Source organism: Dendropsophus ebraccatus, chromosome 12 (assembly GCF_027789765.1).
Source record: "Dendropsophus ebraccatus isolate aDenEbr1 chromosome 12, aDenEbr1.pat, whole genome shotgun sequence".
NCBI lineage: Eukaryota > Metazoa > Chordata > Amphibia > Anura > Hylidae > Dendropsophus > Dendropsophus ebraccatus.
The window spans coordinates 57510195-57535331 of NC_091465.1; the positions used below are offsets into that span (position 1 = coordinate 57510195).

The window sequence follows — 25137 nt, forward strand, 5'->3', positions numbered from 1 at the left end:
AAAATACAAAGTATAAACGAGACCTGCTAGTTGGAGCTTACAGACTATAATTTTCGTTGACACCAGGCATAAGTGCTTTATTTGTCCATGGTCCAGCCATTGTACATAGTTAGAAATACAGGATAAGCCAGTAACAACGCCAATGTCTGATGCAAGTAAACATATAGTGCAGGAACCATCAGACATATAGAGAAAGGGAAACAACAGAAGGGGGAAACAGTTAAGGGAATGTTAATAGTCACACCCTAAATAAAAAACCTACAAGAAAAACGCAGTCTCAGGGGTGCATGTTTAATTTTAGACATAGTCCTATGGATCAGGTCCTCCCTGCTGTCCTTAATAGAAATTGGCATATTTTGCAGAGGGATGAAGTGTTGGGTGAATTTAGACAGGATTGTCCGTTAGTCACCTTAAAAGAAGTACTAATTTACAAGATCAGCTGGTCCGGGGCAATATTAATTCTAATGAGACACTGGTTGAGAACTGGTTAACAAGACAATTACCAGTTGGTAACCATAAATGCGGCCACCAGGGGAGTTGCTAGGGTCCTAAAACATCTGGGGCATAAATAATAGGCCTCAAATGTGCCTCTATATAGTATAGGTCCCCATGCAGCAGTCCTCATGTAGTAAATGGCCCCCTGTGCAACACACCTTATATAGTTTATGCCCCCCTCTGCTGTGCAGCATCTCCATATAAAATACCCCCCCTGTTGTGCAGCATTCCCATATAGAATAGCCCCCTGCTCTGCACCCAAATATAGTAATAATGCTCCCTGCTCTGCTATCCCACATTGTAAAATGCCCCTACTGTGCCCCCATATAGTAATAATACCCCCTGTGCCCTACATATAGTAATAATGTGCCCTGGTATGCCCCCATATAGTAATTATGTCCCCTGCTGTGCATCCAGATATAGTTATAATGCCCCCATATAATAATGCTCCCCTGCTGTGCCCTCTATATACTAATATTGCCCCCTGCTGTGTCCTTAATATAGTAAAAATGTCCCCCTGCTGTGCCCCCTATATAGTAATAATGCTCCTACTGTGCCCTCCAAATACTAATAATGCCCCCTGCTGTGTCCTCAATATAGTAATCATGCCCCCCTGCTGTGCCCCGTATATAGTAATAATTCTCCTGCGGTGCACCTAAATATAGTAATGTCCTCTGCTGTTCCCCACATTTTAAAATGCCCCTACTTTGCCCCCATATAGTAATAATGCCCCTTGCTGTGTCCCGCATAGTAAAAATGCTCCCACTGCTGTAACCCCTATATAGTAATAATGCACTTGCTGTACCCACCATAGCAACAAAATGCCTGCCTCTGCCTGCAATAAACCTGCCCCACACACACTACCCCACCTGACCCCCCTACCCACACTACCCAACCTGACCCCCTACGCACACTATCCCACCTTACCCCCCTTTGCACTCTATCCCACCTGAACCCCCTACACACACTATCCCACCTGACCCCCCTACACACACTATCCCACCTGACCCCCCTCCCCCTACACACAGTATCCACCTGGCCACCATCCTCACTCACACACACTGCCAACCCCCCCATCCTCACACACACACTGCCAACCTCCCCATCCTCACACACACACACACACACTGCCACCCCCCCATCCTCACACACACGCACACTGCCAACCCCCCCCCCCCCTGCCACCATCTCCCGTGTTACAATACTCACCAGCTGGGTGCCGATATCGCCGGCTGTGGGGAAGGCCAGGTGATATAATTCGAGTGGGGAGAGAGGAGAGAGGTGCCGAAGAAGCGTGGAACCGCTGCGGCCATCCCTCAAATGGATGAAGGGCCGGATGACATCACTGGAGCAGCGTGTCCCCAGCGTGCGGTACATGCGTGGGGAGTAGAAATAGTAGTAAATAGTAAATAGTAGTAACTATACCTTTAAGAACATCAGGTGGAGGATATGACATAAGGGCTTTGATGAAGCGTGATTATGTGTGAAACGTTCGTTGCCTAGTCTTTTGTATTGTCTCTTGTGAATATGGCCTAATAAAGTATTGTGGATAAACAAGCAAGTGCCGCATTGCCCTATTTCTGATGGATTATTGCCTAAACAAGATTCTAATTGTGACCTATAAAAAAGACAACAAAATGCACAATGCACATTGCAAGTGCACATTGAACTATCAAGTAGTGTGTTTGCCATTAAACTTTCCATAACTATTATGTTTAACAAAAACAACTAAACTCAGTTTACATTTTCCATAGGTAATGCCATGCAATGTAACATGTATTGACCTTGTGACAATACTGTTATGTTAGACATTCTGTTATACTTTTTGTCATATAAATGAACCATCAAACGTTAAAGTAAGTGTGAAGCCAAATGTAGCTTGAAGAGCGTTACTACTGATACAGCATTCAGGCACATCTCTTATTTATAAAGATCAGCAATTACCTGAGAATGCATTCACACTTTATATGCTCCATATGAAATACAGACCTGTAAAGCCTACAATGGCCCCCCTCCTCCCTCAAAACCTGCATGGCAACATCTCCAATATGCTTCTCTGAGTGGAAGAACTGTAAGAATATGATGCACCATGTAGTCGCAGAGGCGCGTGGCTCTGCAGTTACAGAGTTACTCAAGGCCCTATTCCACGGAACGATGATCGTCCGTATTCGGCCGATATGTTAAAAAACAAGCGACTGATACAGCAAGGATCTGCTGCCGTCGCTCCGTTGAATAGGAGCATCGGCAGCAGACGCCGCTGTATCCTATGAGCTGCCCGGAGCGCTGAGAACGCTCGTTTGCTCCTCTAAACGACCCGTGAAATAGGGCCATCATTCATACAGCTGTAAGACTCACAGCGGCATATTGTAGATACTGCCCTGCAGGGGTTGGGGCCTATATAGGTTTTGCACATACATTTCCGGTACGGAACGGAAAAAGTGTGCATGAATGCTTAGGCAAAAGGCACCCAAAAGCCCAAAAAAGGGTCAAAAACATAACAGGTGATGTAAAGTCATTGCAAAGGTTATGGGAAGTATAAACATATATTTTGGCATTTATAGTTACACTTCCCATAACACCAAGTAGTACTATAGAATGACAAATGTTAACCAAAAGAGAATGTTTACCTTAATATAATGTTTAGGCCCCATTCACACGTCCGTGTCAGTTTTTACTGTCAGGAAATCCTGATCAGGAGACCTCAAATGTAATCAGGAAAGTATCAGGATTTCCTGACAGTAATCCGTTTTTACCATCAGGAAACCATCAGGAAAAACCTTCAGGATTTCCTGATGAGATAAAATTGTCTAGTATGCCAACATAAATCACAGGTACCCGTGTACCTGGATGGCCACAGGCTGCAGAACTACAACTCCCATCATGGCCTGTCAGCAAGGCATGATGGGAGTTGTACGTCTGCAACCTGGATGGCCACAGACTGCAGAACTACAACTCCCATCATGGCCTGTCAGCAAGGCATGATGGGAGTTGTACGTCTGCAACCTGGATGGCCACAGACTGCAGAACTACAATTCCCATCATGGCCTGTCAGCAAGGCATGATGGGAGTTGTACGTCTGCAACCTGGATGGCCACAGACTGCAGAACTACAACTCCCATCATGGCCTCTCAGCAAGGCATGATGGGAGTTGTACGTCTGCAACCTGGATGGCCACAGACTGCAGAACTACAACTCCCATCATGGCCTGCCAGCAGAGCCATGATGGGAGTTGTACTTCTGCAACCTGGATGGCCACAGGCTGCAGAACTACAACTCCCATCATGGCCTGCCAGCAGAGCCATGATGGGAGTTGTACTTCTGCAACCTGGATGGCCACAGGCTGCAGAACTACAACTCCCATCATGGCCTGCCAGCAGAGCATGGTGGGAGTAGTAGTCCTAAGGGGTAATCTTACCTGTCCCGGATCCTGCTCTGTCGGGGCCGCGAGGTTGGGGTCCGGGTCAGAGTGCAGTGCTGAGGTCCGGGCAGCGGCGGCGGTCGGAGGTGTGGAGCATCCGGCGGGCGGCCCGGTGGTGAGTTCCCGGGGGGGGGGGGGCGGTGTTCCGGTGGTGAGCGGCGGCGGGTATGGGGGCGCGGGGTGGTTGTCGGGGGCTAGCGGGTACTGGGGGTTAGGCGGCGGCGGCGGGGGGTGGGGGGATCTGCACCGCACTCTGGCCGGCCAGAGTGTGCGGTGCGGTGCGGGGGGGGGGGATGGGGGTGTGCGGGTGATCGGACGGCGGCCGGGGCTGGCTCTCTACCAGTCCGGAATCGCGGGCACTTTCCTGATATGCATCAGGAAAATGCCCGTGATTCCGGCGCTCCCATAGACTTCTATGGGGGCGTCCGTGCCGGATTTCCGGACGAAAATAGGACAGGATCTAAAAAATCCGGTCCTATTTTCCGGAACGGACACCCTTCCGGAAAAATCCGGAAGGGTGTCCGTGTCTAATGTTAGTCTATGAGTCCGGAAATCCGTCCGGATTTCCTGATAGGAAATCCGGACAGATTTTCCGGACGTGTGAAGGGGGCCTAAGTCTTTAGTAAATAGTACAAAAGGTATGGATGTAAAAGAATCGGGTTCTCACCATTCCGCTGTCATCTCAATTGAAGGTATCTTCAGCTCGTCCAACATATACATCGGGCAAATAATGACTTATGGGGTATTCATCCATCATTCATAAAGTTTATTACTCACAAAAGATGCAGCGTACAATAGGCTTACAGCTGATGCTCACAGTTCCCGGATGCTCCAGGCACGCCACGCTCCTGTGAACGTTTCGGAGGGTCACAGCTCCTCCTTGCCACATTGATTAAAAGTGTTTACTCCATAACAACATGTTACAGATACATTATGCAAGGCCATTGAACTGTAAGTAACTAAAGGCTAGGTTCACACTTTGTTTTTGCAATCAGTTTTTTTCATCCAATTTTGCAAAAAAACGGATGGAAAAAATGGATGCATTAGTGTGCATCCGTTTTGATCCGTTTTTCCATTGACTTCCATTGTAAAAAAAAGAATCAAAACGGATCCGTTTTTTTAACGGACACAAGTAGTGTCAGCTACGTTTTTGTGTCCGTCAAAAAAAACGGATCCGTTTTGATCCGTTTTTTTTTACAATGGAAGTCAATGGAAAAATGGACACACATGCATCCGTTTTTGCAAAAAACGTATTGCAAAGACGCAGTGTGAACCTAGTCTTAGATTGCACTGCAATTTTTTTTTTATTTAAGGGTCTAGGTTATTTTCAAAACACTCTCTGAACTTTGTCTTGCAAAGTTTAGTCAGGTGGCAAAAGGGATAGGGTGCTGCAGAAAACATTAGTAGGGTTGGATTGTTTACACATAATAAACACATGTAAATTACATGTAGCAGATGAAATTTCAAGCAAATTTACCACTAGGCAAATTTAATTTTTTTTAAAGAATAGACTGACACTGACACAGGCATGCCAGTGGTGTGGTCCTTTTTGGCCTCTGCCGCCTATTTCCCGTACACACCACCGGTTTATTCCCAAGCACCATGGCCGGCACGAAGCACTGGAGGCGGACCTGCTGATAGCTCCTCCCCTCTTTGACGCAGCTCAATTATAGTCTATGGAGCTGCCTCACATAGAGGGGCTTGTGGCCCACTGGCGGTGGCAGGGATGCTACGAGTGTTTCATGCTGTCCCCGATGCCTAGGAAAAGACCTGCGCCATGCACGTGAACAGCGCCACTGGCATCACCATGTCTGCGCCAGTCCATTCAGGTAAAAAAACACAAGCAATGTACCGAGTGGTATATTTGCTTTGAAGGGAATGATCAGCTACCCAGGCTGTCTCCTCCTTCCCCACAGACCGGGAAGGCATCGGGAATCAAATGCGGAAGGTTCGACAAGGTTAGATTTTCCGATGTTCTATCATTCTAGCTGCGTCAGCCTATTACCTAGAAATGATGTTCGATCATTTCTAGCTGCGTCAGACTATTACCTAGGCAGAGTACCAGAATTCCAGGCGGTACCTGGGCTGTCTCCTTCTTCCCCACGGACCGGGAAGGCATCGAGAATCAAATGCGGAAGGTTCGAGTTCTATAGAACCTAAGATTTTCTGATGTTCGATCATCTCTATTTAGCACTGGGGACACTGAGTTTTGGTGGTTTTCATACAGGAGCCAGCCCGCCGCAGCGCACTGATTGGCCGGGCAGGCCGTGAAGACATCGGGAGCCCCGAAGCAAGCAGGAACGGGGACCCGGTAATGTATAATGTCTGGCGGGTAAAGCGGGTCAGCCAGTCAGTGACAGAGGCGGGATCTGAGCGAACTTGAAACGGATCCCGCCTCCGTCACTGACTGGCTGATCGGACCCGAGACGTATCGTCTCGGGCCCGCGCCAGACACCAGGAAGCGGCCGGGGACTGGAGCGCCGCGATGCGGGACCCGCAGCTGGAGCCGGGGAGGTGAGTAGTTTCCCTCAGCCACCTCCTCCCCGGTGTCAGGAAAAAAAATGCCCCCCCCCCCGCCGGAGTACCCCTTTAAACAGGGCGCTAGCCAAATTAATGCCTTTTGTAGGAGGTTTCCCCTTTAGACATGTAGACTTTGAGGGTGGTGTGCCCAGCCTTTATCTTGCTTCAACATGGATATATACAACTAGAATTTGCAGGCTATGATCAAAATGGCTGTGGGTGTGGTTGGCTCTGTAGGACAGGCCCCTCCTGTTGGGATAAAGACGTTCTTTAAAGGAAAGTGGCTCTCAGTAATTTTGCCTGGTTGCTGGCATCTGGAGTCTGGACTAGGAAAGCTAGACCTTTTATGGTTTTAAATTTTTTTTTATAAATATTAGGCTTGATAATAAAAAAATCATAAATGTTTTGTATCAACAGCATCATTATCATTTTGTGTCATCTATGAAATGTATCTTTATTAAATCAGAATAATGTGTTGTACAGTAATTCTATAAATTTTGTAATTTTTTTTACAGGGTAGAATGACATTTAATTTGGCAGCTTTAAATAGGCATAGAAATTTAAATAGGAAGATATAAAGGGTAGCTGTCATTTAAATGTAATTTTTCAGAAATCAACAAATACAGTACAAAGGATTTAAAGAAAAAAAAAACTCTTTATTAGGTTTTATTAACCAAGAGAATTTCCTTCTGTATTCAAAAAGCAGTTTTGCAGCCTCCCCCCTTACTTCAGAAGAAGCAGGATTTCTGTGTCCATTATGGTCTATGAAGAGGGGAGGGTCAGGGGGGGGGGGCTGAGCACAGAGAGGAGAAAAAGCAGCCCTGCAGAGCATTTTATCCTGCAAACCTATCTAATCAAGTTTTCAGACCTTTCTGACCCATGAATTCAGTGTTTTATGTTCCCAGTCTCCGAACAGCAAAGCTGGTTCTTTCCTTTTATTGCTAACTAAACCCCCTCGGCCCCTCACCCTTCCCCAGGTTATAATGGACTCAGCAAACCAGTCTTCACGTTGTGCATGTAATGAAGACCGCTTTGCCTGATAATGAACAGGTAAGAAGAGGGGGAAGGGGTGGGGGCTTCAAAACAGCTTTTTGAGTATAGAAAGAGGCTTTTTTGTTTAATAAAAGCTATTACAGAGTTTCATAAAATTGCTTGAGCTATTCATTTCTACAAAAAAAAATAAAAAAATAATGACAGTTACACTTTAACCCCTTGCCTCTTCAGCCTGTTTTGGCCTTAATGCCCATGGCCTATTTTTCAAATCTGACCTGTTTCTCTTTATGTAGTTATAACCCTGCGATGATTTTAACTATTGCTGTTATTCTGAGATTGTTTTTTTCGTGACATATTCCTCTTTATGTTTGTGGTAAACTTTGGTGGTAATCTGAAAAATTTACAATCCTTTATATTCAAAACTCTCTTGTTCTAAGAAAAATAGTCATGCCACATGAACTCATTATAGTGCTTGAAAAGCACTATATTGTAATCCGTATTCTTCTTCTTCTTCCGTTTCTTCTTCCAGTCATTTTTCTGCGCGTAATACAGCCTGAACCGCTTTGCGCACAGACTCCGTTCAAACTGCGTTTCGAAGCCCTCGGCGGTGTGTGGTGTGCTATCTATTTTTCGTTTCGATCAGATTTGTCGTTTTTAAGAAATTTACGTTTAAAGACCCCAAATTTCCTATAGAAAATAATGGCCCATTGCAAATAATGGCCACACTCTAACTGCTGACAGCCAATCACAGCACATATGCAAATAGCTTAAATATAGCAGCCAATAGGAACTCTACGGTCTCGTCATGCATTGTATCACACCATCCACAGTCACATGTCCACTATTGGCCAATAGAAGATGTAATATATGGAAGGTCCTTAACCATTTTGTCTCCCTGACATGAGTAAGATTGTCATGGTAACCGAGCAATGGTCTTTACCATTATAAGTAGCAGAGGTCAGTCAGTAAAATAGCAGAGCTGAGGCAGCCATGTAGCAGGACCGGCATCCAAGCTGCTCTTAAAGGGACGGTACCCAAGCCGCTCTTAAAGGAACGGTACCCAAGTTGCTCTTAAAGGGACCCAAGCCGCTCTAAATGGGTCCCTTTAAGAGCGAACTAAGTACCTGTAAGAACGACCTGGGTCCCTTGAGGGGGTAAATGGGTCCCTTTAAGAGCGAAATATGTCCCTTTAAGAGTGACCTGGGTCCCTTTAAGAGCGAAATATGTCCCTTTAAGAGCGACCTGGGTCCCTTTAAGAGCGAAATATGTCCCTTTAAGAGCGAACTGGGTCCCTTTAACCCTTAGGCGACCCTGGACGTAACCTTACATCCAGGACCGCCTCCCCGCACTCATAGCGGGGCCGCGCGGCGGCCGCGCTCTGAACCGCCGCAATCCCGGGCGCCTCATGTAGCCCGGGATCGCGGCTATTAGCGGGCACGGTCCAATCGCCGTGCCCGCTAATCAGGTAATCGGAGGCAGCTGTCAAAGATGACAGCTGCCTCCGATTACCGGCTGCAGATGATCCGTGGTGGTATAGTGGGGAGATCGCTCCTCCGGGACTTTGTCCCGGAGGAGCGATCTCCGATACTGAAGCCGGCCGGGGACCGCTCCAAGATGGCGCCGTCCCCGACTCGGCACTCGTTTACTTCCGGCTGCAGCAGCCCAAAGCAAACGAGTGCCTATCTCATGGATCTCTGCAGCATATCTATGCTGCAGAGATCTCAATGAAAGATCAAAGCACTTATACTAGAAGTCCCCCAGGGGGGCTTCTAGTATAAGTGTAAAAGTAAAAAAAAAAATGTTGTTAATAGTAAAAAGCCCCCTCCCCTAATAAAAGTCTGAATCACCCCCCTTTTCCCAGGTTATAAATAAAAGTAAACAAACATGTTTGCTATCGCCGCGTGCGTAATCGCCCGAACTATTAATCACATTCCTGATCTCGCACGGTAAATGGCGTCAGCGGAAAAAAATCCCAAAGTGCAAAATTGCGCATTTTTGGTCGCATCAAATCCAGAAAAATTGTAATAAAGAGCGATCAAAAAGTCGCATATGCGCAATCAAGGTACCGATAGAAAGATCACATCATGGCGCAAAAAATGACACCTCCCACAGCCCCATAGATTAAAGGATAAAAGCGATATAAGCATGGGAATGGAGCGATTTTAAGGAAACGTATATTTGTTAACAACGGTTTGAATTTTTTACAGGCCATCCGATACAATTTAAGTTATACATGTTACATATCGTTTTAATCGTAACAACTTAAGGAACATGCATAACAAGTCAGTTTTACCCCAGGGCGAACGGCGTAAAAACACATTTCCCCCAAATAAAAGAAATGCGTTTTTTTTTTCAATTTCACCACACTTTGAATTTTTTTCTGACTTCGCAGTGTACTTTATGCAAAAATTCAGCCTGTAATTGCAAAGTACAATTAGTGACGCAAAAAATAAGGGTTCATGTGGGTCTCTAGGTGGAAAAATGCAAGTGCTATGGCCTTTTAAACACAAGGAGGAAAAAATGAAAATGCTAAAAATTGAAATTGGCCGGGTCCTCTAAGGGTTAAGAGCAACCTAGGTCCCTTTAAAAGAGAAATATGTCCCTTTAAGAGTAAAATTCGGTCGCTTTAAGAGCGACCTTGGTTCCTTTAAGAGCGAAATATGTCCCTTTAAGAGCAAAATGGGTCCCTTTAAGAGCGACCTTGGTCCCTTTAAGAGCGACCTGGGTCCCTTTAATAGTGAAATATGTCCCTTTAAGAGCGAACTGGGTCCCTTTAAGAGCAACCTGGGTCCCTTTAAGAGAGAAATATGTTCCTTTAAGAGCAAAAATCGGTCCCTTTAAGAGCGACCTTGGTTCCTTTAAGAGCAAAATATGTCCCTTTAAGAGCAAAATGGGTCCCTTTAAGAGCAACCTGGGTCCCTTTAAGAGCAAAATGTGTCCCTTTAAGTGCGACCTGGGTCCCTTTAAGAGCAAAATGGGTCCCTTTAAGAGCAAAATGGGTCCCTTTAAGAGCGAAATATGTCCCTTTAAGAGCGAAATATGTCCCTTTAAGAGCGACCTGGGTCCCTTTAAGAGCGAAATATGTCCCTTTAAGAGCAAAATCGGTCCCTTTAAGAGCAAAATCAGTCCCTTTAAGAGCGACCTTGGTCCCTTTAAGAGCAAAATATGTCCCTTTAAGAGCGACCTGGGTCCCTTTAAGAGCAAAATATGTCCCTTTAAGAGCGACCTGGGTCCCTTTAAGAGCTAAATATGTCCCTTTAAGAGCAAAATCGGTCCCTTTAAGAGCGACCTTGGTCCCTTTAAGAGCGAAATATGTCCCTTTAAGAGCTAAATGTGTCCCTTTAAGAGCAAAATGGGTCACTTTAAGAGAGAGATATGTCCCTTTAAGAGCAAAAATCGGTCCCTTTAAGAGCGAACTTGGTTCCTTTAAGAGCGAAATATGTCCTTTTAAGAGCAAAATGGGTCCCTTTAAGAGCGACCTGGGTCCCTTTAAAAGCGAAATATGTCCCTTTAAGAGAAAAATGGGTCCCTTTAAGAGCAACCTGGGTCCCTTTAAGAGCAAAATATGTCCCTTTAAGAGCGACCTGGGTCCCTTTAAGAGCGACCTGGGCCCATTTAAGAGCAAAATGAGTCCCTTTAAGAGATAAATGTGTCCCTTTAAGAGCATAATGAGTCCCTTTAAGAGCGAAATATGTCCCTTTAAGAGCATAATCGGTCCCTTTAAGAGCGACCTTGGTCCCTTTAAGAGCGACCTGGGTCCCTTTAAGAGCGAAATATGTCTCTTTAAGAGCAAAATGGGTCCCTTTAAGAGCGAAATATGTCCCTTTAAGAGCAACCTGGGTCCCTTTAAGAGCAAAATCGGTCCCTTTAAGAGCGACCTGGGTCCCTTTAAGAGCGAAATATGTCCCTTTAAGAGCAAAATGGGTTCCTTTAAGAGCGAAATATGTCCCTTTAAGAGCAACCTGGGTCCCTTTAAGAGCAAAATGGGTCCTTTAAAGAGCGACCTGCGTCCCTTTAAGAGCGAAATATGTCCCTTTAAGAGCAAAATCGGTCCCTTTAAGAGCAACCTTGGTCCCTTTAAGAGCGATATATGTCCCTTTAAGAGCGACCTGGGTCCCTTTAAGAGCGATATATGTCCCTTTAAGAGCAAAATCGCTCCCTTTAAGAGCGACCTTGGTCCCTTTAAGAACGAAATATGTCCCTTTAAGAGCTAAATGTGTCCCTTTAAGAGCAAAATGGGTCACTTTAAGAGCAAAATATGTCCCTTTAAGAGATAAATCGGTCCCTTTAAGAGCGACCTTGGTCCCTTTAAGAGCGAAATATGTCCGTTTAGGAGCGACCTGGGCCCCTATAAGAGTTACCTGGGCCCAGGTTTAAGAGCAAAATGAGTCCCTTTAAGAGCTAAATGTGTCCCTTTAAGAGCATAATGGGTCCCTTTAAGAGCGACCTGGGTCCCTTTAAGAGCATAATCGGTCCCTTTAAGAGCGACGTGGGTCCCTTTAAGAGCGAAATATGTTTCTTTAAGAGCTAAATGTGTCCCTTTAAGAGCAAAATGGGTCCCGTTAAGAGCGAAATAGGTCCCTTTAAAAGCAAAATGGGTCCCTTTAAGAGCGACCTGGGCCCCTTTAAGATCGAAATGGGTCCCTTTAACAGCAAAATATGTCCATTTTTGAGTGAAATATGTCCCTTTAAGAGCAAAATCGGTCCCTTTAAGAGCGACCTTGGTCCGTTTAAGAGCAAAATATGTCCCTTTAAGGGCAAAATGGGTCCCTTTAAGAGCAACCTGGGTATCTTTAAGAGCGACCTGTGTCCCTTTAAAAACGACCTGTGTCCCTTTAAGAGCGACCTGTGTCCCTTTAAGAGCGACCTGGGTCCCTTTAAGAGCGAAATATGTCCCTTTAAGAGCAAAATGGGTCCCTTTAAGAGCATCCTGGGTCCCTTTAAGAGCAAAATATGTCCCTTTAAGAGTGACCTAGGTCCCTTTAAGAGCGACCTGGGTCCCTTTAAGAGCAAAATGGGTCCCTTTAAGAGCAACCTGGGTCCCTTTAAGAGCAAAATATGTCCCTTTAAGAGCAACCTAGGTCTCTTTAAGAGCGACCTGGGTCCCTTTAAAAGCAAAATTGGTCCCTTTAAGAGCGAAATATGTCCCTTTAAGAGCAAAATCAGTCCCTTTAAGAGCGACCTGGATCCCTTTAAGAGCGACCTGGGTCCCTTTAAGAGCAAAATTGGTCCCTTTTAGAGCGAAATATGTCCCTTTAAGAGCAAAATGGGTCCCTTTAAGAGCAAAATGGGTCCCTTTAAGAGCGACCTCGGTCCCTTTAAGAGCGAAATATGTCCCTTTAAAAGCAGAATCGGTCCCTTTAAGAGCGACCTGGGTCCCTTTAAGAGCGAAATATGTCCCTTTCAGAGCGACCTGGGTCCCTTTAAGAGCGAAATATGTCCCTTTAAGAGCAAAATCGGTCCCTTTAAGAGCAAAATATGTCCCTTTAAGATTAAGATCGGTTCCTTTAAGAGCGACCTGGGTCCCTTTAAGAGCGAAATACGTCCCTTTTAGAGCGACCTTGGTCCGTTTAAGAGCGAAATATGTCCCTTTAAGAGCGACCTTGGTCCCTTTAAGAGCGACCTGTGCCCCTTTAAGAGCGAAATGGGTCCCTTTAAGAGCGATCTGGGTCCCTTTAAGAGCGAAATGGGTCCCTTTAAGAGCAAAATGAGTCCCTGTAAGAGCGATCTGGGTCCCTTTAAGAGCGAAATGGGTCTCTTTAAGAGTGACCTGGGTCCCTTTAAGAGCAAAATATGTCCCTTTAAGAGCAAAATATGTCCCTTTAAGAGCAAAATATGTCCCTTAAAGAGCGAAATATGTCCCTTTAAGAGCAAAATGGGTCCTTTTAAGAGCGACCTGGGTCCCTTTAAGTGCGAAATGGGTCCCTTTAAGAGCTAAATGTGTCCCTTTAAGAGCAAAATGGGTCACTTTGAGAGCGAAATATGTCCCTTTAAGAGATAAATCGGTCCCTTTAAGAGCGACCTTGGTCCCTTTTAAGAGCGAAATATGTCCGTTTAGGAGCCACCTGGGCCCCTATAAGAGTTACCTGGGCCCCTTAAAGAGCAAAATGAGTCCCTTTAAGAGCTAAATGTGTCCCTTTAAGAGCATAATGGGTCCCTTTAAGAGCGAAATATGTCCCTTTAAGAGCATAATCGGTCCCTTTAAGAGCGACCTTGGCCCCTTTAAGAGCGACCTGGGTCCCTTTAAGAGCGAAATATGTCCCTTTAAGAGCAAAATGGGTCCATTTAAGAGCGAAATATGTCCCTTTAAGAGCAACCTGGGTCCCTTTAAGAGCAAAATCGGTCCCTTTAAGAGCGACCTGGGTCCCTTTAAGAGCGAAATATGTCCCTTTAAGAGCAAAATGGGTTCCTTTAAGAGCGAAATATGTCCCTTTAAGAGCAACCTGGGTCCCTTTAAGAGCAAAATGGGTCCTTTAAAGAGCGACCTGCGTCCCTTTAAGAGCGAAATATGTCCCTTTAAGAGCAAAATCGGTCCCTTTAAGAGCAACCTTGGTCCCTTTAAGAGCGATATATGTCCCTTTAAGAGCGACCTGGGTCCCTTTAAGAGCGATATATGTCCCTTTAAGAGCAAAATCGCTCCCTTTAAGAGCGACCTTGGTCCCTTTAGGAGCGAAATATGTCCCTTTAAGAGCTAAATGTGTCCCTTTAAGAGCAAAATGGGTCACTTTAAGAGCGAAATATGTCCCTTTAAGAGATAAATCGGTCCCTTTAAGAGCAACCTTGGTCCCTTTAAGAGCGAAATATGTCCGTTTAGGAGCAACCTGGGCCCCTATAAGAGTTACCTGGGCCCCTTTAAGAGCAAAATGAGTCCCTTTAAGAGCGAAATATGTCCCTTTAAGGGCATAATCGGTCCCTTTAAGAGCGACCTGGGTCCCTTTAGGAGCGAAATATGTCCCTTCAAGAGCAAAATCGGTCCATTTAAGAGCAAAATCGGTCCCTTTAAGAGCGAAATATGTTTCTTTAAGAGCTAAATGTGTCCCTTTAAGAGCAAAATGGGTCCCGTTAAGAGCGAAATATGTCCCTTTAAAAGCAAAATGGGTCCCTTTAAGAGCGACCTGGGCCCCTTTAAGAGCGAAATGGGTCCCTTTAACAGCGAAATATGTCCATTTTTGAGTGAAATATGTCCCTTTAAGAGCAAAATCGGTGCCTTTAAGAGCGACCTTGATCCGTTTAAGAGCAAAATATGTCCCTTTAAGGGCAAAATGGGTCCCTTTAAGAGCAACCTGGGTATCTTTAAGAGCGACCTGTGTCCCTTTAAGAGCGACCTGTGTCCCTTTAAGAGCGACCTGGGTCCCTTTAAGAGCGAAATATGTCCCTTTAAGAGCAAAATGGGTCCCTTTAAGAGCATCCTGGGTCCCTTTAAGAGCAAAATATGTCCCTTTAAGAGTGACCTAGGTCCCTTTAAGAGCGACCTGGGTCCCTTTAAGAGCAACCTGGGTCCCTTTAAGAGCAAAATATGTCCCTTTAAGAGCAACCTAGGTCTCTTTAAGAGCGACCTGGGTCCCTTTAAGAGCAAAATTGGTCCATTTAAGAGCGAAATATGTCCCTTTAAGAGCAAAATCAGTCCCTTTAAGAGCGACCTTGGTCCCTTTAAGAGCGACCTGGGTCCCTTTAAGAGCTAAATATGTCCCTTTAAGAGCAAAATGGGTCCCTTTAAGAGCGAAATATGTCCCTTTAAGAGCAACCTGGGTCCCTTTAAGAGCAAAATAGGTCCCTTTAAGAGCAAAATAGGTCCCTTTAAGAGCGAAATATGTTCCTTTAAGAGCAGAATCGGTCCCTTTAAGAGCGACCTGGGTCCCTTTAAGAGCGAAATATGTCCCTTTTAGAGCGACCTGGGTCCCTTTAAGAGCGAAATATGTCCCTTTAAGAGCAAAATCGGTCCCTTTAAGAGCGAAATATGTCCCTTTAAGATTAAAATCGGTTCCTTTAAGAGCGACCTGGGTCCTTTTAAGAGATAAATCGGTCCCTTTAAGAGCGACCTTGGTCCCTTAAAGAGCGAAATATGTCCCTTTAAGAGCAAAATGGGTGCCTTTAAGAGCGACCTGGGTCCCTTTAAGAGCGACCTGGGTCCCTTTAAGAGCTAAATGGGTCCCTTTAAGAGCGACCTGGATTCCTTTAAGAGCGACCTGGGTCCCTTTAAGAGCGACCTGGGTCCCTTTAAGAGCGACCTGGGTCCCTTTAAGAGCCACCTGGGTCCCTTTAAGAGCCACCTGGGTCCCTTTAAGAGCCACCTGGGTCCCTTTAAGAGCGACTTGGGTCCCTTTATGAGCGAAATGATTCCCTTTAAAGAGCGACCTGGGTCCCTTTAGGGACCCAGGTCGCTCTTAAAGGGATCCAAGTCGCTCTTAAAGGGATCCATGTAGCTCTTAAAGGGATCCATGTAGCTCTTAAAGGTATGGGACCCAAGTCACTCTTATAGGGACGGGAGCCATGTCGCTCTTAAAGGAATGGGATCCAAGTTTCTCTTAAAGGGAAGTCACTGGTAAAGGGGCGGTCTTTTCAAGCACTATGTATTTTCCTGGAAATGCAAATCTAGTTATTAATGCAACATCTACAACATGTCTGCTTTATGGTGACGTCATTTGGTGAACGTCATTTTACTTTTTAGGATGTTAAGAGGGCTTCAAAATTTTTCAGGAAAATTTCAAATTCTGATTTTATTAGGGACCAGTTAAGTTCTGAAGTGGATTTGTGGAGCCTGTATGTTAGTCCCATAAATCTCTCCATTGTAAAAACTGCACCCCTCAAAGTATTCAAAGTAACATTTCATAGGTGTATTAACCCTTTAGGTGTTTCACAGAAATTTAAGCAAGTTGGAGGGGAAATTTAACATTTTAATTTTTTTTGGCAGATATTCCATTTCAATCTATTTTTTCCTCTAACACAGCAAATACTAAGAAATGGAACTCAATATTTATTCCATATGTTTCAATATTTCTAGAAATCCCCCATATGTGGCCGCAGTGCGTCACCTGACTCAACCACAGGCCTCAAACATGACAGATGCCTTGTGTATTTTTGGGGTCTTTTCTTAGTTCATATTTTTATAGCCATTATATTATGTCACAGAGGCCTTGGGGTGACAAAATATTTGTATAAGACAAGTTGACGTTTCTACCTGTACCATTCTGGGGGACATGTGACACCTTAATCATTATTTATTTAATTTTTTTATGAGGTTATATTAATAGAAACCCACAATTTAGCAGCAGTTTTTCACAATTTTTTTGTACACCATTTACTATACATCACATATGACATGTTATCTTATTCGTCAGGTCGGTATGATTGCAGTGGTATCCATTTTATATAGCTTTTATTATAGTTTATGGCATTTATACTATAAAAACTGTTGGTGTCTTGCATATTGCAAGATCTGTACTATTTAAATTTCGCCAATGGAGTTGTGAGGGATTTTCTTTTGCGGCATAAGCTGACGTTTTTCGTGGTACACCTTTTGGGTATATGTGACGTTTTGATAGCTTTTTTCTATATTTTTTAGGGGGCGGGATTAACAAAACAATTGTAATTTTGGTTATTTTTTTATTGGCATTATTCGGGCGGGATAATTAATGTTATGGACGCGGCGCGGCGTTACCAAATATGTGCACTTTATTTATAGGGGATCATTTATAAAAGGGGATAGAAAATGTGTATATTTATTTATTTGTGTATTTATTTATTTAATTTATTTGTTTTATTTATTTATTTGTTTGGGTGCTTTGTGTTTGTTTTTTTACTTTACAGGTGTATATACAGTATAATGCATTGCAGCACATGATGAGTGCTGTAATGCATTACACTGTATACTGAATGAGCAGTCAGTGTTACACACTGACTGCTCATTCAAACGATTCAAACGATCAGTGGAACAAGGGGGAGACGCTGATCCGGGTGGGGGAGCGGAGAACGGGGAAGGACGCTGATTGTGTGTGTGGGGGGGTTGCAGATCCAGGGGGGGAGACCGAAGGGGAAGAGGGGCCAGGGGAAGAATCAGGAAGTGGCGCCGGGAGGAGGCAACGTGCCGCAGCCTCCTCCCGCTGCCCGATCGGCGGGAGAGCACAAGTCTCCCCAAAGACACTGAAGTCGCATTGACTGCGGCGTCTATGGGGTTAACTGCCCGGGGGGAGCGCGCCACCCCTCCGGGCAGTGGCAGCAAGTGGAGGCTGTGTGACACAGCCTCCTCCTGCTGCCCGATTTCACTTAGGGACACAGGGGGGAGGCAGGGAAAGCATGACGTTTGGGAAAAGTCATGTTGTAGGAACTACCTGCTTCACATGACGTTTCCCAAATGTCATTTTACGGCAAGGGGTTACCATTCAGAACTCTGGGAAACCAATGAAGCACGAGGGCAGGTGGGATGTTAGGAGATATGCCAGCACTTTGGGATCATGTACTTCCATTTTTTATTTGCTTTTATTTTCATTTTATGCATATATTATATAATAATAAAGACAATGGGGGATATTTATCAAACTAGAGTAAAGTAGAATTGTTGTAGTTGCCCCTGGCAACCAATCAGATTCCACCTTTCATTTTTCAAAGACTCTGTGAGGAATGAAAATGAAAACTTTACCCCAGTTTAATTAATCTCCCACAATTTCTTTAACAGATATATGTCATCAGCATTTTAACCTCATTCCCAATGAAAGTTTCTGGAGGATGAATTTCATTTGTATCAAATGCATTGGTCATATCCCAGCCATTAACAAAGCCAACATTGAGGTCCTTGAAGACAATTTCCATGATAACATAATGTACAGCAGCGTGAAAGTCATCTGTTGTTTCAAAATTGGTCATTACGGGGCCTGTATTCTCAGTCTTGATGATCACTTTAGTGTCTGGGCTTCTAAGGAACAGACGCTCTATGGCACGGCGGATGTTATATATTCTCCTAATGAAGTAATAAATGGGGTAGGCTCTGAAATGCACCCCAATATTCAGCACAATCACAGTCCGCTCATCACCTGCAATTAAATCAATTTCACGAGTGATGGTGCGCTCCTCTTTCCATGATCCATATGAAGTAGTAATAAAAGGGAAGGTGTGCCTCTTCCAAAAGATTTTCATATTGTCTTTAAGATCCAAATATAACATCTGATGTGACCAGTTATCATGCGTGAGAGGGAATTCAGTCATTGCTAAAAAAAAAAAAAAAAAAAGTATAACAGCAAATAAATGCATGGAATTATTTATAAGTATTATATGCAGTACATGCTTTTCTATGTATACATTTTCTATGGGTGAATTCACACATGGAAGATTTGTTGCAGAAATTTCTAGGTCAATGTGAATGAATATAAGCCTGCCTCTGCTGAGCTGACAGGAAGCAATAATGTTTCCTAAATAAGTATATAAATTAATTCTTGTGGTTCGAAATCTCTATCTGCTGTAAGACCTTATAGTCGTTGACAGGCTATTTATTTATTGTATGTCTCAACACAGGACATGTGACAGCAAGTGACTGAGGTTTAGGCTATGTTCACACACAGTATTTTTGCTCAGTATCCGTCATCCACTAAATTTCAACATGTTCTGAACTGTATTTAACAATATAAAACACTGGAATTCCCTCTAAATAAAACATGGTATAACACCGGCCATTCTGCTGTGTCACAGAACGGCCTGTGTTACTGAAGATCATCCCGGCTGGTACTGCAGTATCGGCCGGATGATTTTCATTTCTGTCGGATGCGACCACACCAGTGTGCGCCTGCATTCGACTTCCCTGCTGCACACAATGGAGTGAGCAGCTGGATCTGCACGCTCCATTGTGTGCACTGACAGGTTCTTTGCGGCCAATATTCAATGAATAGCGACCGCAGAAAACTGACATGTCAGTTTTCCGTGCGGCCGGATGGAATCACGCCCAGAGCGTATGCTATGTGTATATGCTCCGGAGGGATTCCATTCATTCACAATACAGCATACTGTATGTTTTGTGTAAATCACCGCCATTGTTGCAAATTGCAACAACGGCCGTGATTTACACAAAACATACGTTGTGTGATCATAACCTTAAAGTGATACTGTCACCCCCTTTCTGTATGAGGACTTCATACATTACTTTATAATAGATTTCTTGGTGGATTGTGCCACCTGGGCAGGGCTTTACAGCTGTGTAGCGATACCCTCATACAGAAATCAGCAGTATCACTTTAAATGCTGCAGAAAGATCCAGGAGGAAAAAGAGTAGCTGTAGTAGCATAGCTACTATATAAAGGCAGACCAGGCCACTCCTATGGAACCCCAGTGCTAGTAAATTCAGACAAATGACTTTTGATACTAGGATTTCGTGAAACAAATATAACTCCTGAACAGTTCTGCAAAAATCCAACAATCATACAGACTGTTATTCAGATATAGTGTTGGCTTTTCAGGATGTGCAGTCATGACAGCACCACCTGGAGACATGACAAATTATCAATTTAGGGAGGGCCACCGCTTGCAGCATTTTCTATTTGGAAGTTATAGTCCTTTTAGATGGAGCAATACATTTCTTAAGTGATTGTTTGGGTATATTCACACGGGCGGGCTCGCAGCGAGATTCTCGCTGCGAGCCCGGCAGGTCCTGGCAGTTCCCATACACTACATACTTGCTGCGGTCTAAACGACCGCAGCGAATATGTAATTATACCGCCCTTAACCGCTTCTGCTCCTGGCCGGCTCCCCCGCTGTAAGCATACTTTACCTGTCCTTGCTGCACGGGTCCGGCGTCCTGCTCTCCTGTCCGGCCAATTAGTGTGTTTCCCAGCCACAGCCACTGATTGGCCGGGCGGGAGAGCAGGACGCCGGACCCGTGCAGCAAGGAGAGGTAATGTATGCTTACAGCAGGGGAGCCGGGGGCGGGAGCAGAAGGGGTTAAGGGCGGTATAATTACATACTCGCTGCGGTCGTTTAGACCGCAGCAAGTATGTAGTGTATGGGAACTGCCAGGACCTGCCGGGCTCGCAGCGAGAATCTCGCTGCGAGCCCGCCTGTGTGAATATACCCTTTAACAACTTTAAAGCAACAATTTTATTTATCCAGTGAACGTTGTTTAGATGAACAGATGAATTGTTGCAAAATCTATTTTTCGATCGTTTGATCATCATTCAACTGATCAATTTTGCTTTTACACAGTAAAGACTGTTCAAATAAAAGAATCTAGAAAATATCAGTAAAAGGCAAGCGACAATTTACGGACTTGGTCGCTGCTTGATCGTTAGCTGTATTTACATGAGCAGATATGCGATTAAATGCGATTGCTATCGATTTAAAGGTTAATTGTTCCATGTAAAAGGACCATTAGGTCCTGAGACGGGGCTACATTAAATTTAAAGGTGTGTGGTGTAGACCACGTTGGGGCTCGACTAACTGTTTAAGGTAGCTGCAGATTTTTCAGCCCAGTAGACTGACATAGCTCTAGTGGAGTGAGCTTTAAAGGGGTTATCCAGCGCTACAAAAACATGGCCACTTTCCCCCTAATGTTGTCTCCAGTTTGGGTGGGGTTTTGAAACTCAGTTCCATTGAAGTAAATGGAGCTTAATTGCAAACCTCACCTGAACTGGAGACAACAGTAGGAGGAAAAGTGGCCATGTTTTTGTAGCGCTGGATAACCCCTTTAAGATTGTTAGGTACTTCTTTACCAGCAGACTTTTAAGCTTCAGAGATTGTTGTCTTCATACACCTTTCAATAGATTCTTTGGAAACCTTTTTGCCTTTGTTAGGCCCCTTAAATTGAAGAATTAAATTTGAATAATTTCTCCATTCTCTGGTTGCCTGTAAATAGGTAATGACAGTTCTGCGTTCATTCAGAGTTTGCAAGCATGCTTTTTTGTTAATTTTGGGAAAGTAATGGAAGGCAACGCTATATCCTGTGACCTGTAGAAGTTTGAGACCACTTTTGGGAGAAAAGAAGGATTTACCTAGAATAGTTAGGAGAAGGAGAAGTCTAGCGACATTTTCATTGTATTGTCCCCCAAAAAGTATAATAATCACCAATATACACTTATTATGGGAAATGCACATAAAGTACTCTTTTCCCTGTACTTACTACTACATCAAGGCTTCACTTCCTAGATAACATGGTGATGTCACTTCCTGGATAAAATGGTGATGTGATGACCCGACTCCCAGAGCTGTGTGGGCTATGGCTGCTGGAGAGGATGATGGCAGGGGGACACTGAGAGACACAGGGCACTGGAGGGACACTGAGCATCCCTCTGCCATAATCCTCTCCAGCAGCCACAGCCCGCACAGCTCTGGGAGTCGGGTCGTGACATCACCATTTTATCCAGGAAGTGAAGCCTTGATGTAGTAGTAAGTGCAGGAAAAAAAGCACTTTATAAGCATTTCCTGTATAAGTGTATATTGGTGATTTGTATAACTTTTGGGGTGCAATACAATACTTTAATAAGAAAATTTCGCCTGACTTCTCCTTTAAGTAAGGCTCTTCCATAGATAGAGCCTGGATTTCACAGACTCGTCTTGCAGAAGTTATTGCAATCAAAAATGTTGTGAGTGGTAAACATTTTGTACATGCTTCATCCAGGGGTTCATAGGCTTTTAGGCTCAGGTTTTGTAACACAAGATTCAGATTCAGCCAGGGAGGAGTAAGGTCAGAGATTATTGGCTTCATTCTTTCTACCACTCTGAATAATCTTCTGACCTATCTATGGTCGTTACTGCGATCGTTACTACCATCGTTTACTCCATCTGATCCCAGCAAAACAATAAACAATGTGCAATTACACTGAACGATTAGTGAACAAATGCGGAACTTGAGTGAACGAATGTGGAATTACAGCGAACAATTAACAATAATTTTAGGTTCAGATCTAAATCAACCATCAACGACATACGAACTATTTTTCGATCGTTGCCTGCAATTACACAGAACGATTATCATTTTAATTTGAACGATATAACGATTTTTCGAATGATAATCGTTCCGTGTAATAGGGCCCTTAGAGGGAGAGGAGGAAATGCATACGCTAGATTGAAGGTCCATGATTGATGCAGAGCATTTACTGCTTCTGAACTGTCCCATGGGGTCAGCTTAAAGAAGCATCCCATGTCTTAGATGCCCACTATATCATTAGGCTCTGAAAGACCTCCTCATTGAGGCTCACCTGGACGGATTTTTTGGGACAATTCCCCTTTCTGTTGGTGTTGGTACCGATAGTCCGGGAGGGTAACTACACCACGCCCACTCTCATAACAACCCAAGGGACTTCATAGCAACCCGGCAGGTCACTGACCACAAGGGAACAAGGTGTAACCGTCCCTTTAAAATAAAAAGCAGGTGTGCCACCATACCTGTGTGCCCAACCGGCATTGGTGTCACGACACATCTCAGGGTCCAGCTAAATCTTGGCCAACCACCACAGAAGTGGCGTCACACCTCACCATCTAGCAAGTGACCAGCCGTTCCTCCGACATAACACCTCAGGGGGTCACCAAATTATATATCTCCTGCTGGTCACTTGGTTACTGCTGTATATTAATGGCTACAGCTGTATCTATATATATGGGTACCACTTGCTGGTCACTGCTTTATATTAATGGCTACAGCTGTATGTATATGGCTACCTCCTGCTGGTCACTTGGTCACTGCTGTATATATGTATGGCTATCTATCTATATATCTCTATATCTCTCTCTCCCTCTATATATATATATATATATATATATATATATATATATATATATATACTACAATTCCTTGTGGAAACAGCGGAATCCCCTTTATGGCAAAATAAAGAAAACTTTTTAATCTACAAAAGGACGCTGTCTTCCCAACTTTTTTCTATATATATTGTGACAATCTGGGGGTTACTCACTCGCTGGGATCGCCATCTCCTGGGCCTGAGATGGTTGGCACATCACAAATTGCAGTCCAGTCAGTGCTGTTTGCTTTATACTGACCTCAGTCAGCTTTATTTATCCGTTCAAAAAACACAAGACATAGGCAACACTGCCAATAAAATAAAACCTAGGCCGTCTAGCCACTGACTAACACCACAGCTTCCCTAGCTGTCACTTATGAGCCTACTGCCCAATATCACCAGCTCCACTGGTCTCACCCAGACTTCTTGTCTGCAGCTCCCACAGGCCTAGCACTGCCTGTGTTCTCCCACCCTGGGAGTCTTCACCTGGGAGCCATCACCTGGGAAGCTCTGGAGTCTCTAATAGAGCTCCACCAGGTGGTTTCAGAGCCTCATTAGCTCTTGGACTGGAGTGGAGGAGTATCTGGAGCAGGAGCTCCACCTGAACTCCAATTCCCACTCCAGAGGCATAGAATTGCCTCTTACAGCCCCACCATGCCACAATATATATATATATATATATATATATATATATATATATATATATATATATATTATACACACACACACACACACACAGCAGTGACCAGCAGAAGCTGAGGACAAAAGTGGTGCTGTTTCTGAAAGAGGGCAGCTATATTTTTCTAATCTTAGATAAGCCCTTTAATTTCTTTGTGGTTCTATATGCGCAATGTAGAAGCCTCTTACACTGCTCTTTATCCATATTCACTAAGTAATGTAGAAGAATATATCCTTTATTATTCAGAAAGCTTTGTCACCTGATAAGGTTTCCTATGGGATCGTTGGTTGGGGGCCCACTCAGACTCACCCGCCCCCTCTAGGTTGAACCCCTAGCTACGCCCCTGGCTGCAGACACTGAAGCCATTACTTTGTAAATGATCATTTGCGTCACTGTTTGACTAGGGATGGGAATTCCTGTTGCACAATTTTTGTCATGCAAGCTCGGCTTGGTATAAGAGTCTGGAAGCTTGTCATTTTACAAGTGGATTGTACCTTCCATGGTGACAGAGAAAGATAGCCTGGAAAGAAACATCTTACTTAACCCCTTCCCCCCATATGACGTCCAGGGAAGTCATGAAAAGCAGTGGCAGAACGCATCATGACGTCCCTGGACGTCATGGTTTCCCTGCCTCCCCCCGCTGACCCTATCTAAGATCGAGCAGCAAGAGGAGGCTGTGTGACACAGCCTCCTCCTGCTGCCTCTGCCCCCAGGCAGTTAACCCCATAAACGCCGCGGTCAATGCGACCGCAGCGTCTATGGGGAGATTCTGTGTCCTCCCGCCGATCGGGCAGCGGGGGGAGGCTGCAGAACGTTGCCTCCCCCCACCGCCACTAACAGTGTGTCCCCCGGCCCCCTCCCCTCGTCTTCCGATACCGGCAGATCGCCGCTATTACCGTTATAGCGGCGATCCGCCGGTACCGGGCATTACCACTTCAAAATTACATGTACCCACCCCTGATTACCTATAAGCACTTCAGTTTATCCGTAACCACCCCAGATTGTCTGTAACCACCGCAGATTGTCTGTAACCCCCCCAGGTTGCCCCTAATCACACGTAATTCCCCTCAGATTGCCTCTGACCACCGCACGTTGCCCCCAACCACCGCACGTTGACCCCGACCACCGCACGTTGCCTCCAACCACCCCAAATTGCCAGTGACACTCTCCAGATTGCCCGTAACCATGCCAGATTGCCTGTAACCACCCCAAATTACAGGTACCCATCCCAGATTACCTATAAGCACTTCAGTTTATCCGTAACCACCCCACGTGGCCCGTTACCACCCCAGGTTGCCCGTAACCACCCCAGATGGTCTGTA

At 44.7% G+C, this 25137-nt stretch overlaps 1 protein-coding gene across 3 annotated transcripts in view; it reads right to left on the reverse strand.

Moving 5' to 3' along the window:
* Positions 1-17356: 17356 nt before the first annotated feature.
* The window catches only part of LOC138769460 (NXPE family member 1-like), a 123907-nt gene continuing 116126 nt past the window's right edge, over positions 17357-25137 (reverse strand). For all 3 annotated transcript variants that reach the window (XM_069947961.1, XM_069947960.1, XM_069947962.1), the window contains exon 7: positions 17357-18627. In XM_069947961.1, coding sequence (XP_069804062.1) covers positions 18092-18627 — 536 coding nt within the window. In that variant the 3' untranslated portion in view covers positions 17357-18091. The remainder of the gene's footprint in view (positions 18628-25137) is intronic.